The sequence below is a fragment of the Euprymna scolopes genome, chromosome 5, assembly GCF_053919585.1.
Source record: "Euprymna scolopes isolate OS-2025 chromosome 5, ASM5391958v1, whole genome shotgun sequence".
Taxonomy (NCBI): domain Eukaryota; kingdom Metazoa; phylum Mollusca; class Cephalopoda; order Sepiida; family Sepiolidae; genus Euprymna; species Euprymna scolopes.
This window is the reverse complement of record NC_136486.1, coordinates 83865172-83879456: the sequence shown is the minus strand read 5'-3', so window position 1 is coordinate 83879456 and position 14285 is coordinate 83865172. Positions and strand designations below refer to the sequence as shown.

The 14285-nt window shown below is 30.7% G+C and overlaps 1 protein-coding gene across 15 annotated transcripts in view; it reads right to left on the bottom strand.

Annotated features, from left to right (window-relative positions):
- The window catches only part of LOC145276902 (uncharacterized), a 296930-nt gene that overhangs the window by 127943 nt on the left and 154702 nt on the right, over window positions 1-14285 (bottom strand). For all 15 annotated transcript variants that reach the window (XM_080128348.1, XM_080128358.1, XM_080128349.1 and 12 more), the window contains exons 8-12: window positions 11856-12061; window positions 10358-10479; window positions 7076-7229; window positions 5244-5292; window positions 1670-1817 (exon numbers count right to left, since the gene is read on the bottom strand). In XM_080128348.1, the coding sequence (XP_079984474.1) occupies window positions 1670-1817; window positions 5244-5292; window positions 7076-7229; window positions 10358-10479; window positions 11856-12061 (679 nt within the window). The remainder of the gene's footprint in view (window positions 1-1669; window positions 1818-5243; window positions 5293-7075; window positions 7230-10357; window positions 10480-11855; window positions 12062-14285) is intronic.

Genomic DNA, 14285 nt, shown 5'->3' with positions numbered 1-14285 from the left:
AGTTATATTCTTGATATTTTTTAATGTTTATTTTTTATCATCTTTGAGAAAAGTTTCTTGTAGACAGATAATGGTTGAGTTCAATTTTGTTATTAGCAGCTGTAGTTCGTTGAGGTTTGCTTTTATTTCCCTACAGTTCTATTGTAGAATCTTATGTGTGGTTGTATTTGTTGTACTTCTATTTGAGTCATTAGACCGTTTCATGTGTGTGTATTTATAAGCTTTTTAGGAGGTGGGGTATCCATGAGGTAATTTAATTTTCCTCTATTTCATCTCTTTAAAGGTTTTTTGTCAGAGTTTGTGTTTTGGTGAAGTGTTTTGCCGAGTTTTTTATTTTTTTTTGTTTGGATCTGGATGTCGATTTGGGTATTGCTTGGGATGTTGTTGTTTTGGCTTCTTGTTCATTTTTCCATCTTGATTACTTATGTTTGTTTTCTTTTTTTTTTTATTCAGGGCGTTTTTGGCTTCCATTTTTTTCTAGTATTTGGAATCTGTTTTGAGTGTCTATTGTTTGATTTTTTTTTTTTCTGGAGCATTCTTTATTTGCTGTTTTATCATTGCTTATATTTTTATTAGTTTCTGGTGATTGTTATGTTGATTTCTGTGGTATTCTTTTTAATGTTTCTGTTGTAGATGGAATCTTACTTTGTTTGGATTTGTTATTTCTATTGTTGTTCAGATTTGAGTATTTTTCTTTTAGGCTATTTTGAAATTCTGGCCATTCTTTAATGTTTAATGTAATCAGTTTGTTTATCAGTTTTTTATATTGATCATGCATTTCATTTTGTTGGTATGGTTTAGTTGTCTTTTCTGTCGTCTCAGCATATGTGCTGTCTTTCAAGTATGTATCAACTTTTTTTCTGGCTTCTGGGAAAGTTATGTTTTTTTTGTACTTTACTTCTGTTATTTCCTTTTCTTTTTTATATGTTTTACATATTTTAGAGAAGAGTGGGTGATCTTCACTACAGTTAGTGCATTTCACCTCATTTATACATTCTTCTTCTGTGTGGTTTGACTCTCTGTTGCTGCATTTTCCATATATTCTTTTTACTTTACAGATGTCCATGTTTTTGACAGCTGAAATACCTTAACGGAGCTGGAGTGTATTGATCTACTTTTATGTTTAAGTAGCCGATCTTTATTTCTTTGGATCTTGTTGGTGTGTTGAAAGTTAATATATATGTATTCGTGGTTATTATTTTATTGTCTTTTTATCTTGATATGGATGTAGCTGAACACTATTTCTTTTTCCAATTCGGTTTTTAATTCTTTCTTTAATGATAGTTCGTAGCTTTCAATTACTCATTTTGAGATGTTTAGTTTTTCATGGGGAAAGACTTTGCGCTTATACTCATGGAAATTCTTCATTTTAAGTAAAGATTAGGCATCTTTAAGATTGGTTACTTCTTTTGTTCTTTAAATTATTTTTAGTTTAATTTTTGTTGATAATATCTTTTCTATTAGAAAAAATGATAAGTTTCCAATTTTTTTCTAAATGGAAATGCTAAGTTAGTATTTAATAGTGGTAAAAAGAAATCTATTTTCCAATAAATACAAAGGGTTATTGATATAAATTTATTTTTAACAGAAAAGAGAAAAAAGCGTATAAAAAAATATTGCATAAAAAAATTTTTTTTTGTTAAAATAATGTGATTTTTATGATACTTACATTTTGGATGTTTTTCCTTTTTGAAAGCAACGTAAAATTGCGATAGATAGGATACCATAGTTAGCTTGTCAGGAACTTCACATTCAGCCATATCTTTACCAGTCATCACAGGAGAAATACCTAAGTCTTTTTCAGCTAAATCAAAAGCCTTTGAAAAAAATAAAAATAAAACAGAAATTTCTTTATATTTTAGGTGTTTTCATAGAATCACATCCCCACGAAAACAAAACCTCTATGAAAACAAAGCCCCCATGAAAACAAAGCGACATATTTAAGTAAAAAAATAAATTTAATTTTTACTCATCATTTTGTTGCCTTTCAGCAAAGAGGTAATTCTTTTTTTTTTTGTATTTTAAATATGTTATGATAGCATTACAAGTTTCAACCATGTTGTTGACCATTGTTACACCAGCATAAAATGGCTGCTATTTTTGTGATTAGCTGCTTTGTGAATGTAGTTTGTTAAAATTCAATGATTTAATTGTATTTCTAAAATTCTGTAATTTGTTAACAATACAAACAATTTTTATATAGCTTATTTTAACCATATTGGTTTTATTTTTAAACTTTCATATCTGTTTTTATGATTTTCTTATTTCTTAAATGAAAGAAACAACCAAAATACTGATAGTTAACTATAATGGAAAAAAAACAAAAAAAACTTACTTCTTTGGCATACTTTTATTTTTTATTTTTTACTTAGTTTCCCCTCAATGCGATATTTAAACAAAATTGCATTGAAATATAAAGGGATTTCTCAACTCTTGCATGTATTATAGAGTTCTAAGGTGTCGCAATATTATGCAAAATCTTGAAATGAATATTCCAAATACTATGTTTATTATAGACATTTTTATTGATAATTTATTTTTAAAATTTACAAAGGTGGTAATAATTAAATATTTGTTCACAAATTTCAAAATTGTAGATTTCAAAGAATTTAATTTATTGTGTAATTAGTGTCGATTAATAATAAACATGGAATCTGCATACATTTAAATAAAATCTTTCAGCAAAGTTTACATCAGGCTAATCGCTAGTATTTTAGAAATATGATTGTGACTTTAAATAAAATAAAACCTGATAGCCATTACATGACGACAGAAATAATCTGATAACAAAGATCAGTGTTTTAAGGTCATAAGTGAACCTCCTATAATTCTGTATTATTCAAAGTAAAGACAATTGTAAGACTAAATAATAAAACCATTTAAATTTAAGAGTTTTATTGATTTTCTTTTTTATAAGCGAAGTACAGCATATCAACTTCTTTTAGTTTATTTAATATCCACTGTCAATGATTAATTGCATACATTTAGTTTAATACAACTCACCAGTTTACCTATAGCTTGGAGAAATTATGGGTTCATATTTTTCCAAACAATATTAATGCATAATTGAATACAATAGATTTGATAGGATTTGAACTTTGTATCTATTAGACCAATCATACAACTGTCGAGTTTTATTGATTTGTTTAATGTGAAACGATACAAAACAATACAAATGGTATCTGTAGCAGACATTACATCATTAGATATCAAAAGATTTATGTTCAGTAGGCATGTGTATATATATATATATATATATATGGCTAAATACAGACCCATCGACATCATGATTAAAAAATAAAAAATGAAAATAAAGGTTAGCTAACCAGGTTTCGTTCCTCGCTCAACAGAGCTAAATAGAGGAAATTACGATAAAAAAAAAATAGTCATGAATATGGCGGAGGAGTAAAAAAAATAAATAAATAAAAGCGGGAGAAAAAATTACATAGAAACTAAATTAAGTTCTAAAAGATTCTTTTTTTTGCTTGGAAAAAGAAGGTCTCAAAGATTTAATAAAAATAGTTTCTAGAATTTTTAGATGAAAGGGTGAGTGCGACTTACTCAAGATCGTGAACATGTCAGCACCGAAATTTGTGGCACACGCATGGTTATTTATGAGGTGCTCGCAAATCGGAGAACCATACGTATTACTCAGAACATCTGAAGGTGAAAAATTTGCATACCAAATCTTTGATGGTACGTGTTGTTTCAAATGAGAATCCAATCTTTGTGATGTTCGCCCAACGTAGTGCACACTGCAACTACGTTTGAATAAATAATAGAATTATTATGGTGAGGGGGGAGAACACCTTTGCAAATGGACGACAACATAGGTTTGGTTGAAAAAGCAACGCGTGGATTCAATGCAAAATAACACCGTTGTACAGACTAAGCAATTTGCTTAGCAAAACGATCACTGATAGTACCTAACCAAGGTAGACGAATTTACACAGGATATCTATTAGCTACAATTTTTTTAGATTTATAAAAATTGGAAACTTTCTTAATATTAGTTTCAACAATATTTAAGGGGTAGCCATTGTTACAAATGGTCTTCATAATGAATTTAAGCTCGTCATCCAGATTAACTTTAGAACAAATCATTAAGGCCCTATGTGCTAAAGTTTTAGTTAAATTAAATTTTTAATTTATAGGGCAAAAAGAGTCCCAATGCTTATAGAGTGGTAAATGTTGGTTTACAATAAACAGAAGTAAGAAAACATGAGGATGTCTTGGACACAAGAACATCTAAAAACGGAAGTGTAGAATTTCTTTGTCATATATATATATATATATATATATATATATATATATATATATATATATAATGTAATTTTGTGTTATATGAGAAAAAAAACAGAGTGCTCAATTACTTGTACAAGAGCATATATATTTTTTATTTCTATTGACACTACATTAGTCTTTCATTGATATCTTTGGTTTCATGGAAGGAGTGGAAACTTAGCAAACATAGGGCAAAAACTACCTCTTCAATCGAGTCTTTAATATAAGAGATCATGTTAAAATATTGAATAAAAGATCGGTTATATTTAATAGTTTTTGCCATATGTTTACTGAGTTTCCAGTGTTTCTGTGAAACTGGACGCATTTATGAAAGATCACACTGACATTTAATGTCAATTGAAATTTACTCATATATATGTAAAAGAACAGAAGATATCTTATTGGGTTAAAATACAGGGGAATTTATGAATGTGACAGGTGTTGGGATAATGCTCAACATAACATTTTCAATATTCAATTTTTTATAAAAGATCTTGATTGGCTCTCTTAACTTCCAACAGATAAAATTGATTATTGAACATCTTTACTGTATATTACAGACTCGGTTTTATTATGCAAATTTAATGAAATATAAATGCATAATTATTTTAAAATGGATTTTTTTTTATTGATAGAAACATAAGGGTACTTAACGTCTCCTTTAATAAAGAATAAATCACAGACGTATGTGCTATTGTCTACTTATCTTTCCACTTCAACCATTCATTACTTGATTAGCAGTAAAGAATGAAGATCAAAAAATTAATGAAAAAATCTAATTCAAACAAAACTGCATTTATTTTGCTTAAATTTGAATTATTCAAACAAAATATGCTATGCTTAACTTAATTTGAATCTTAAAGAGGAAGTATAAACCAGAGAAAAATATTTAAATATTAGTTTATGAATAAATATAGTGACCGCCAACTGAAACATTTTAGCAATCTGTTTATACTCACCAGTTGATTGTTCTTCACAACCTCAGTTTCATTGAGACTATCAAAATCACTGAAATGATTAAAAATGTTTACTAAATTGTAATTTTCAAACAAGATTGAGATCAATTTTTGAAACATAAAAATATTCTATGTAAAATATGCAAGCCTATCTGTCAAAATTAAAAGGCATAAACTTTAAAACCAAGACCCTATATTGTGGCTGAATGGAAATGTTACTTTCATAAGAGAAACACATGATTTGATTAACTAACCAATCATAAAATAGAAAAATGTGAAATGATCTGTGGTGGATTAACCAATCAAAATTAGTCTAAATCAAAATTTTAAATAAAAGAACTCTTCAGAGGCACAACAAAGACACATCAGTAACATGAAAATGATTTAATCAATCATTTTCATCTATGAAAAAAAAGAAGAAAACTCTTAAGTTCTTCAATCTAGAATTAGTACCAGTAAGATTCCTCAATTTGTTTTTTCTCTCCAAACAAGAGAAACATAATTGTATTCCAACAAATATTTGTTATTGTTCACAGGTAGTTTTAACATTTTTTTTGTTTTTGTTGCTGAGCAAACCAACAAATTACCCAAATCTTTGACTAAATTGTATCATTAAAATTAATGTAGTGCAACTCTTCTTGTTAGGAGCCAACATTAACCAATTTATTTTTCTCTTCTTTTAAATGTACTTGTATCTACAAAACAAAATGCAATCATATAGTCTAGTAATAACTTGTTTTCATTCTTTTTTTTTTTTTTTTGCGCTTCTGATCATTATAAATGTTTGATAGAAAGAGAACAAGATGTGTATAATAATAATCGATGAAAGGAAAAACAAAAACTTTCATTCTCTATTTACACAATGCTTTGACAAAGGTTTGGCTATACAGTTGTCTGTCTCCTTTCTCTTTTTCTGCAACTAACTAACCTGTTTATATTGAGAATAAATTCATTTGTTATTAGAAATAATCCTACTTATTTTTCATATTTGTTATGTGCGAGTTGTTAACTATTTCTTGTTTCAACCCTCTGATACAACTACATATACAAAATCTCTTGATCAGTGCATAAACAAATACAAGAATGCGTATTTTAACTTTTGCAAATTCATAAAGAATTTGAGATCAGTAGTTTCAAATTGTAGATAAATAATTTTATGTACTATTTAGATTATTTTATCTATTATTTTCATCTTAGTGGTTATATTAATAATGTTTCAGTCTATGCAACTTTCAGCCTTCTTCAGGTACACTTTGTTAACTTGAAAACCAAATAATTGAATTCCAGAATTTAGATGAAATTTTGAACTGAACTCTTTCTTTAATCTACGAGGTAGACTGTTTTCATTTTGTTAGCCATGATTGGATAGAAGTGTTAATCTTATGTTATTCTTGGTTATTATTATCTGTAGTAAGGATTAAACCTTTGATCTCTATTTCAACTAGAACATTGCCAAGTTTAAAAAGATACACCTTAAGAATGGTTAGGAGTTACATTAACTGAATCATTTTGAGCATAACAACCAAGAAGAAAATTGTAATTTGAATCATAAAAATACTCCAAGTCTGTCTCAAAAATCACAAAATAAAATATTATCATCTTATAGTCTTCTCTTTATAGGATAATTATGCTGAAACATAACACCTCTTTAACAAAGATATCAACTTAAAATTTCCTATCTGAAGTTAATTTTAAAATAATGTCATTAAATATCCAAATAAGCATTCAAACATTTTCATATTGGCTGATATAAATTGCAATTATATACGAGTCATATTTGGACATGGTAAAAATAAAACAATTTGATATTACAGTAAAGATATATATTTACTTACACGAGATCAGGTCTGAATGTATTTAATAGGGCACATAGTGCCAAACCAGACTTCCAAGAGGAAGTAAAATCTACAATATTTACATTGGAGTGCTTGCCAGTATTGAGCACACGTTGACACCACCGCAGCAAAGTATAGCTGTCAATAAAATCATCTGAAATTACAAAATAAAAGAATAATTTAAAAAATCAAAACAATTTTAAACACTAAAATTTTTTTTAAATATCAAACAAATCTCTTCTATAGAAAAATAAGATAAAAGAAAAAAAAGAAAAATGAAATACAAAAAGATATATAGGGCAGATATTCTAATATTAATTTTTTTTTGTTGCTGACATTTGTACTCATTTGTGATATATTTGCCTGCATCTCTGTGTTCAGAGATGTACAAAGTCTTATATAAAGATCCTATGTAAAATGTTACAAGGAATCAAATTAATTTTAGGTTCTTTTACAATAAAACTGTGGGACTTAAGCTGGGCAGTCTCTAGTCAGTTTGGTGCTGTCCCGCTACACCCTGCCTTTTCCTTTGGTACATAGGAATTAGGAGAGATCTGATATGCAGCCTGTAAATATCGTACCAGGCAACAGAACACAATAACAAAAGAAACTGGGATGGTTAAACATCTGGATAATAATGATTGATCTTTCTGAAAACCTTCAGGATATTAGTAACTCCAGGAAGATAACCATAATAAACAATGAGCTCAAGAGACATTGCCACCTTTCAGGAAATGCAAATTGCAGACTGACAAAAGGAGAAGAACTACACATGATGAGTCAAAGGAACATAGAGTTGGCTTTATAATAAGGAGGAATAACCTGCTGCATATGATAGAACCAGGCAGCAATTATACAAAATGACCCCTCACTCTTCACCTCAACACCACCAAAGATCCAGTTACTCTTGTCAGTGTGTGTGCTCAACAGATGCAAAGAACGAGTTCTATGAGAACATATCAACTATCAGTAGCATACCCAGCAAAGAACATCTTATTCTCCTGGGTGACTTCAGTGCCAGAATGGGTGCAGATCATGACTCATGGTCCTTCTTCCTGGGATATTTTGGGATAGACAGAATGAACAAGAATGGCCAATGACTGATCATGCAGAAAAAGATTCACTGGCTGTTGCAAACTCCAATTCAAGGACGTTGTGATGCAAGAGATGAAGATAATCAACATCAACATTGGATCATGGGAGAGCATTGCAGATGACTGCTTAAGATAGAAAGGAACCCGGAACCAACATCTGAAAGCAGAAGAGAAGTTTATGAATGCTGCTGCAGAGACGTGTGCACACAGAAAAGAAAGCATCACATCAATGTTAACCACATATTTTTGTGACCTTTGCAACAGAGTCTGTCACTCCACATTGGTTTCTTCAGTCAAGTGATGCTGTTCTAAATGAGCAGATAACGGGGATAAGGATGATAATCATTGCCAATGGAGGTCTGCAAAGGATGTCCCAAGTTTAGCTTTGACATGTTGCAATGAAAAGGCTGGAAACAAATCCACTGCCCTATTTTAATGAGTATAGTGAGAAATGGTAATTGTTAATTGAATCTTGAATTGGAAACCATGTTTAATTTCAGAAGAGTTTCCAATGGGTAGCTATTCTATACCTGGAGATGATGAATTTTCAGTAGGACGCTGTTCTATACAGGTTCTTGACTTTATAATTTTGCAGCCAAAAAGCAAAAGATCCTTCTCGTGTTGACATGAAAAAATTATGTGCTGGAATGCTAAAAGATTCGATTTTTACGGAGCAATTCTGGTTTCTGATTGGTTGATAGCAGAACATGGTTCAATTTGATTTGTCAGTTCCTATCACCAGCGTTTATAAATAGAATCTCTCAACTTTCATTATACATCATATATTCCCAACTTGGAATCTCCCAACTTTTCATTATACATCAAAAATATTGCAACAATTAAAAATATTGCAACAATTAAAAATATTGCAACAATTAGCAGAAGTGGTTTTTAATTAAAATAAAAGGAGAGAAGGCAGCAGAGTTGCCATTATTTTTATATTAGATATTTTATTGTTATATTTCATTTCTTTGCAGTCTTTGTTTTGTTCTTTCAACTTGTCAACTTAGTTTCTGTAGAGTCAAGCTTAAAGATCAGTTTGTAGAAACTCAGACTGAAAATTCAATTTCGATTTTCAGTCATAGTATCCACTTTATTTGCTTGGAATTTTTTATTTACAATTAATGCAATATTCTTCATTTCTAAAAGTAGTTAAACTTAAAATCTTGCAATGTATTTAATATATTTTTAAAAACTGATAGAAAACTTGTGAGAGTCAGACTGACAAAATCTCTATATAAGATTAACTTGTTAAAAATGAAAAGAGAATATTTTAACATCTTTATATACGTCTGCTAAGATAGCAAAATAATGAACCACACGATACTGATATTCTGCACTAGTCTGATACTCTAAGTGCTATTTACTGGATTTGCATGCATACATTTTAATATGGCCTTGGAATTCAAGACCTACCTAATCTTGCCTTAACATTAAAACTTCTTGAACCATTGGTTTCTGCTTGATTATCAACTGATCCTCATCTTTTTCGAAACAAATGTTTTGAGTTTCTTCCATGCTGCTAGTTGAAAGCTCTACATCTCCAATGCGACTGCATTGCATGTTCACCAATGCAGCTTCAAATCACACATGGAATGAAACAATGCATAATGTTCGAGTGCACAAATTACAACAATATTATCAACCACTGTGATTTGAATTGAACGGCTTCAGTCTTGTTTTGAGTCATCCATTAATTGATGGTGAAATATTCAAAGTTTATGCACCATGATGCTTGCTCATTTATTGAAGCCAGAAGCTCTAATCCCAAAAGGCAAGTGTTCTTTTCTAAAAGTGTCTTAATCATTATTTCTAGTCTGCCATTTGATCTCTAGAAACCACAAGAGCACTTTTCCAATAAGTTTGTCACAATGGGATATATGTGCAATCAACACTAAAAGTTTGCATTGAACAACTGCAAATATGCATAGAATAGAAATGATAATTTTGTTTGTTACATGATATGATCCATAAAGTTTCTGAGATTGAGCAATATTTTGTGTCAAAATATTTGAATATTATGTATGCCAAATTTGGTAAAACTTTTTGCTTACCCTAGCAATAAACATCATGAGCTCTAATTTTTTCAAAATAGTGTTATTTGTCTCAGCATTTGAAACTCTAATGAAAACAAATTTATTATACAAATAATGTGTTATCATAAAAACTGTGTATGCAATCATCTTACCATTTCGAGGCCTTTTAAGTGGAATTTCCATAATTTCATCTCTGTAAGCATCATCCTCATCACATACATACAACGAACGAACTTGTTCAAGTCTAAAAAATCTTGGATTTAGGTTGGGATACCTTTAAAAATAAAAGAAAAAAGAAAACATTTATAATCAAATTATATAAATATTTGTATTTTAAGATTCACTATTATAAAATATTTTCAAATTTTTGTGCTGAAAACAACCACAGTCAACTTCTTTTCCAAATGTTATTTATTTATATAATAAAAATGAATGTACACGTCTGACCTGTTTCAGTAATCATCTATGCAATTTTAATTGGCCATATTGAATAAATTAACAAACAATATGAAAATTATTAATACAGAAATTGGATAAAAAGAAACTGTGATAATGACTAATAATTATTATCATGAAAAAATTATTACACATTTTTGTAAAGAAATAATCAATGAAAAAAATGAAAAAATATTTTTCAATGAAAAACTGTGTCAATGTAATTTTTTATCATTGAAGAATAAAAAATTAACTGATATTAGTATTTATAAGAAAAAGTATCGAAGAGATTTTATTCCCGCATAAACTTTATGAAATATATAAAAGTTGCTAAATAATTTTTTATTTGGGTAAATTTATCTGAAGAAAATATATCTGGATGGTGAAACTATTGAATTTTGTTACAATTCGTGGAGCAGATGCTAGTGTGATTGCAAGAGTTAGGAGTGGATAGAGTAAGTTTATGGAATTTACACCATTACTAATCAGTAGAACACTACCGCCATTTATTCAAGAAAGAGTCTATCAAATGTATCTATGCAGTGTGATGAGGTATGGAAGTGATACCTGGTCAGTAAGGGTTGAGGACATGCATTGCATGAAGAGAAGTGATATGAGAATGATATGATGGATGTGTAATGCTTAAAGTTGATGACCTCAGAGGAAGATTAAATCTGGACTATAGGGAGATGTCTAAAACAGGAGAGTTCAATGGTATGGCCATGTAGAAGGAACGGATGAGAGTCCTTGGATTAGTAGATGTAAAATACTTGAAGTAGCATGTTCAAGGTACAGAAAAAGGCCAAAGAAACCATATGGAAGGAAATGATAAGATTATACTGAAGAGAAAGAGGGATAAATAAAAACCTGACCAGAGATATGTTAGTTTAAAAGTCAATTTCTAAAAAGGGTCCAACACTTGCCAGCATGTAAAATGCATGCTAAACCAATGATGATGACATTAATGCATTATTTGTAGCAATAAAAAGTAAATCTTTAAATAGCTTTGAAAAATATGCAGTTTTACTATTAACGAGTATCATTGTTGACAAGAACTAATGATTAAAAAATATACACTAAAATGAGTTTTATTTTAATGGCCAACTAATATTGAATCTTTTTATGATACTTATATTGGTTTTATATTTTCATAATATCCAAAGGAAAGAATTTTCATTTTGTTTTCCAACCAATATAAGTTGAGCGCATACATACCTAGTGTTTGGATCGATGGTATGCAACTGATAATTTTTGCTGATGTTTTCTGGTTTTGTTTGTGAAAGTAATCGGTAGATACTCTCCCGTTCTGCAATAACTTGAAGAGGTGTCATTTTACCAGAAGCCCAACTACGAATCATCCAGGCTGAATCAAGGGCACCAAGAAAACCACGAGCGCAGCCAGATCCTGTCGGCCAAAATGGCTGGAACATAGAAAATATAAATACATAAAAATATATGATAATTACAAAATGTAAATATTTAGTTTTTATACATCCGAGGAATTTTCCAAAGAGATAGATCCAAACAGAAAACATACAGCCTGATGAAGATACTAACATCAAAGACCTAGAAAAGTAAGGATAATTCCTTGGAAAGAAGAAAACAATTCAACATGCGACAATCAGAGAAAACATTGATACAGAATATGTACACCATGCAAGAAAAATTTGTAAAACAGCCTATAAACAAAAAACAAATTGACTGCCATTAACCAACTAGCCATATCAGCGATTGGCCACAAAATGACGTTAACAGCTAGACACTAAAACTAGAAGAATGTTGATACTGTACAGAGTACACAACGTGTAAAACAGATGGCTAGCCTACAGTCCACATGAAGTTTTGCGCATAATAAAGACTAAGTTCCCTCAAACTCTGATGGTCTTTGGATATGCTTTAAGTGAAGGCCATGTCATTCTGTTCTATATCTTCAAAAAGGCTCCTGAGTCAATTCAAATGTCTTTATTATTGCTGTGACTAGGATGATTGGGAAAGTTATGTGTCGCAACAAAGCTCAGCTTGGTGTCACAACTCTAGAAAAATTCAGAAATAGTTGAGAACTTCCACAACTTCATTAGTCCCAACATCTGATTTCAACTCCATTTGATGTGTGTGTTCCATTTCAGATGAGTGTCAGTTCCAGAAGCTTATCAAAACATGGTGCTTCCCCAAGATGAGAGCCATTCATTTAAACTGGAGTCAAATGGAGGTCAGAGCACTGATGATGGAAAGAGAGAAGCTTGATTTTAAAGGCATTAAAATAAACCAGCCATCTTTTTCCCCATTGCACGATGTGTTCAAGATCAGAAGAGAGAGAAACAGAAAGATCTTGGTCATTGCCGGTTTTTGAAGTATTGCCATAGATGGTAGTGTCATCTGCATAAATGCCTACGAATGATCTAAGACTGTTATTTGGGAGATTGTTGAAGATCAGAAAGATAGTTGGGCCCAGGAGAGAGCCCTGAAGGGTGCCAGCATTGATATTATGAGCTTCTGCCCATTGACAACTACTCTTATAAACCTATCAAAGAGAAATGATTTAATAACTGAGAGGACATTTCCAATTATTCTGTAGCAGAAAATCATGTGAAGTAGACCTTTGTGCCATACCCTATCAAAAGTCTTTGATATATCAAGAAAATTGCTCTAGAAACAAAAAGCCCATCAAGAGATTCACTAATCCTGCATGATATTACTGTTAGCTCATCGGCTGTAGATCGAGTAGAATTGAGTAGATTATTTTTTACTGGGGTGGTTGACCACTTCTCTATCACAATTTCCAGCAATTTACTCATGACACATAGGAGACTGATTGATCTGTACTGAAAGACAGAAGATCAATTTCCAGAATTTTTAAATACAGGGCAAACTGATTAAATTTTCCAGGGTGTTGGGAAGCATTTCCCCTTAAGGCAACATTTCATTTTGTTTATAAACAAGTTGTTTTGGCTATATATATAAATATATATATATATATATATATATATAAATGGGCCAATCTTTAATAAAACAAACCTATCAAGATAGTAAAATCTCTACCCAGTTAAGAGGAGCAATTTATGCATTAAATTAAAAAGATGAGGAAAAATGTTTGATAGAACTTTATTAAATTATCAGCTCAATCGGGACGAAAATGAGAGGGAAGTGGAAAAGAACCTCTTTAGGCCATGGCATTTCAAAGCTAAAACCGATATTATAACACTATAAGGGTATACAAAAATAAAACCGGCTTGGGAAATTTAGATTAAAAATTAATCATCAATGATCTCTTAAAACACATACTTAAATCATTCGTTAACATCTATGCTGATGACACAACCATCTATGGCAACACATCAAAGGCCGTAAATGACAAAGTTCTCTCAGATTCACTCTCCTCTGATCTTGAGCACTTGGTACAGTGAGGGAGGAGGTGGCTGGTTACTTTTAATCCATCTTAAACCAAGCTCCTATCTTTACATCATCAACGCTCTGATCCCCATCTGGCATCAATTGATATGGGTGGCTTTCGCCTAGGGGAAGCTCCATGTTTTGGTAAGCTTCTGGGCTTGATCTTTACCCCTGACCTGAAATGGAATACGTACATCAAATCAGTTGCCAAGATCGCTGGAAAAATGGTAGGATCCTTCTACCGCTCCAGAAGAT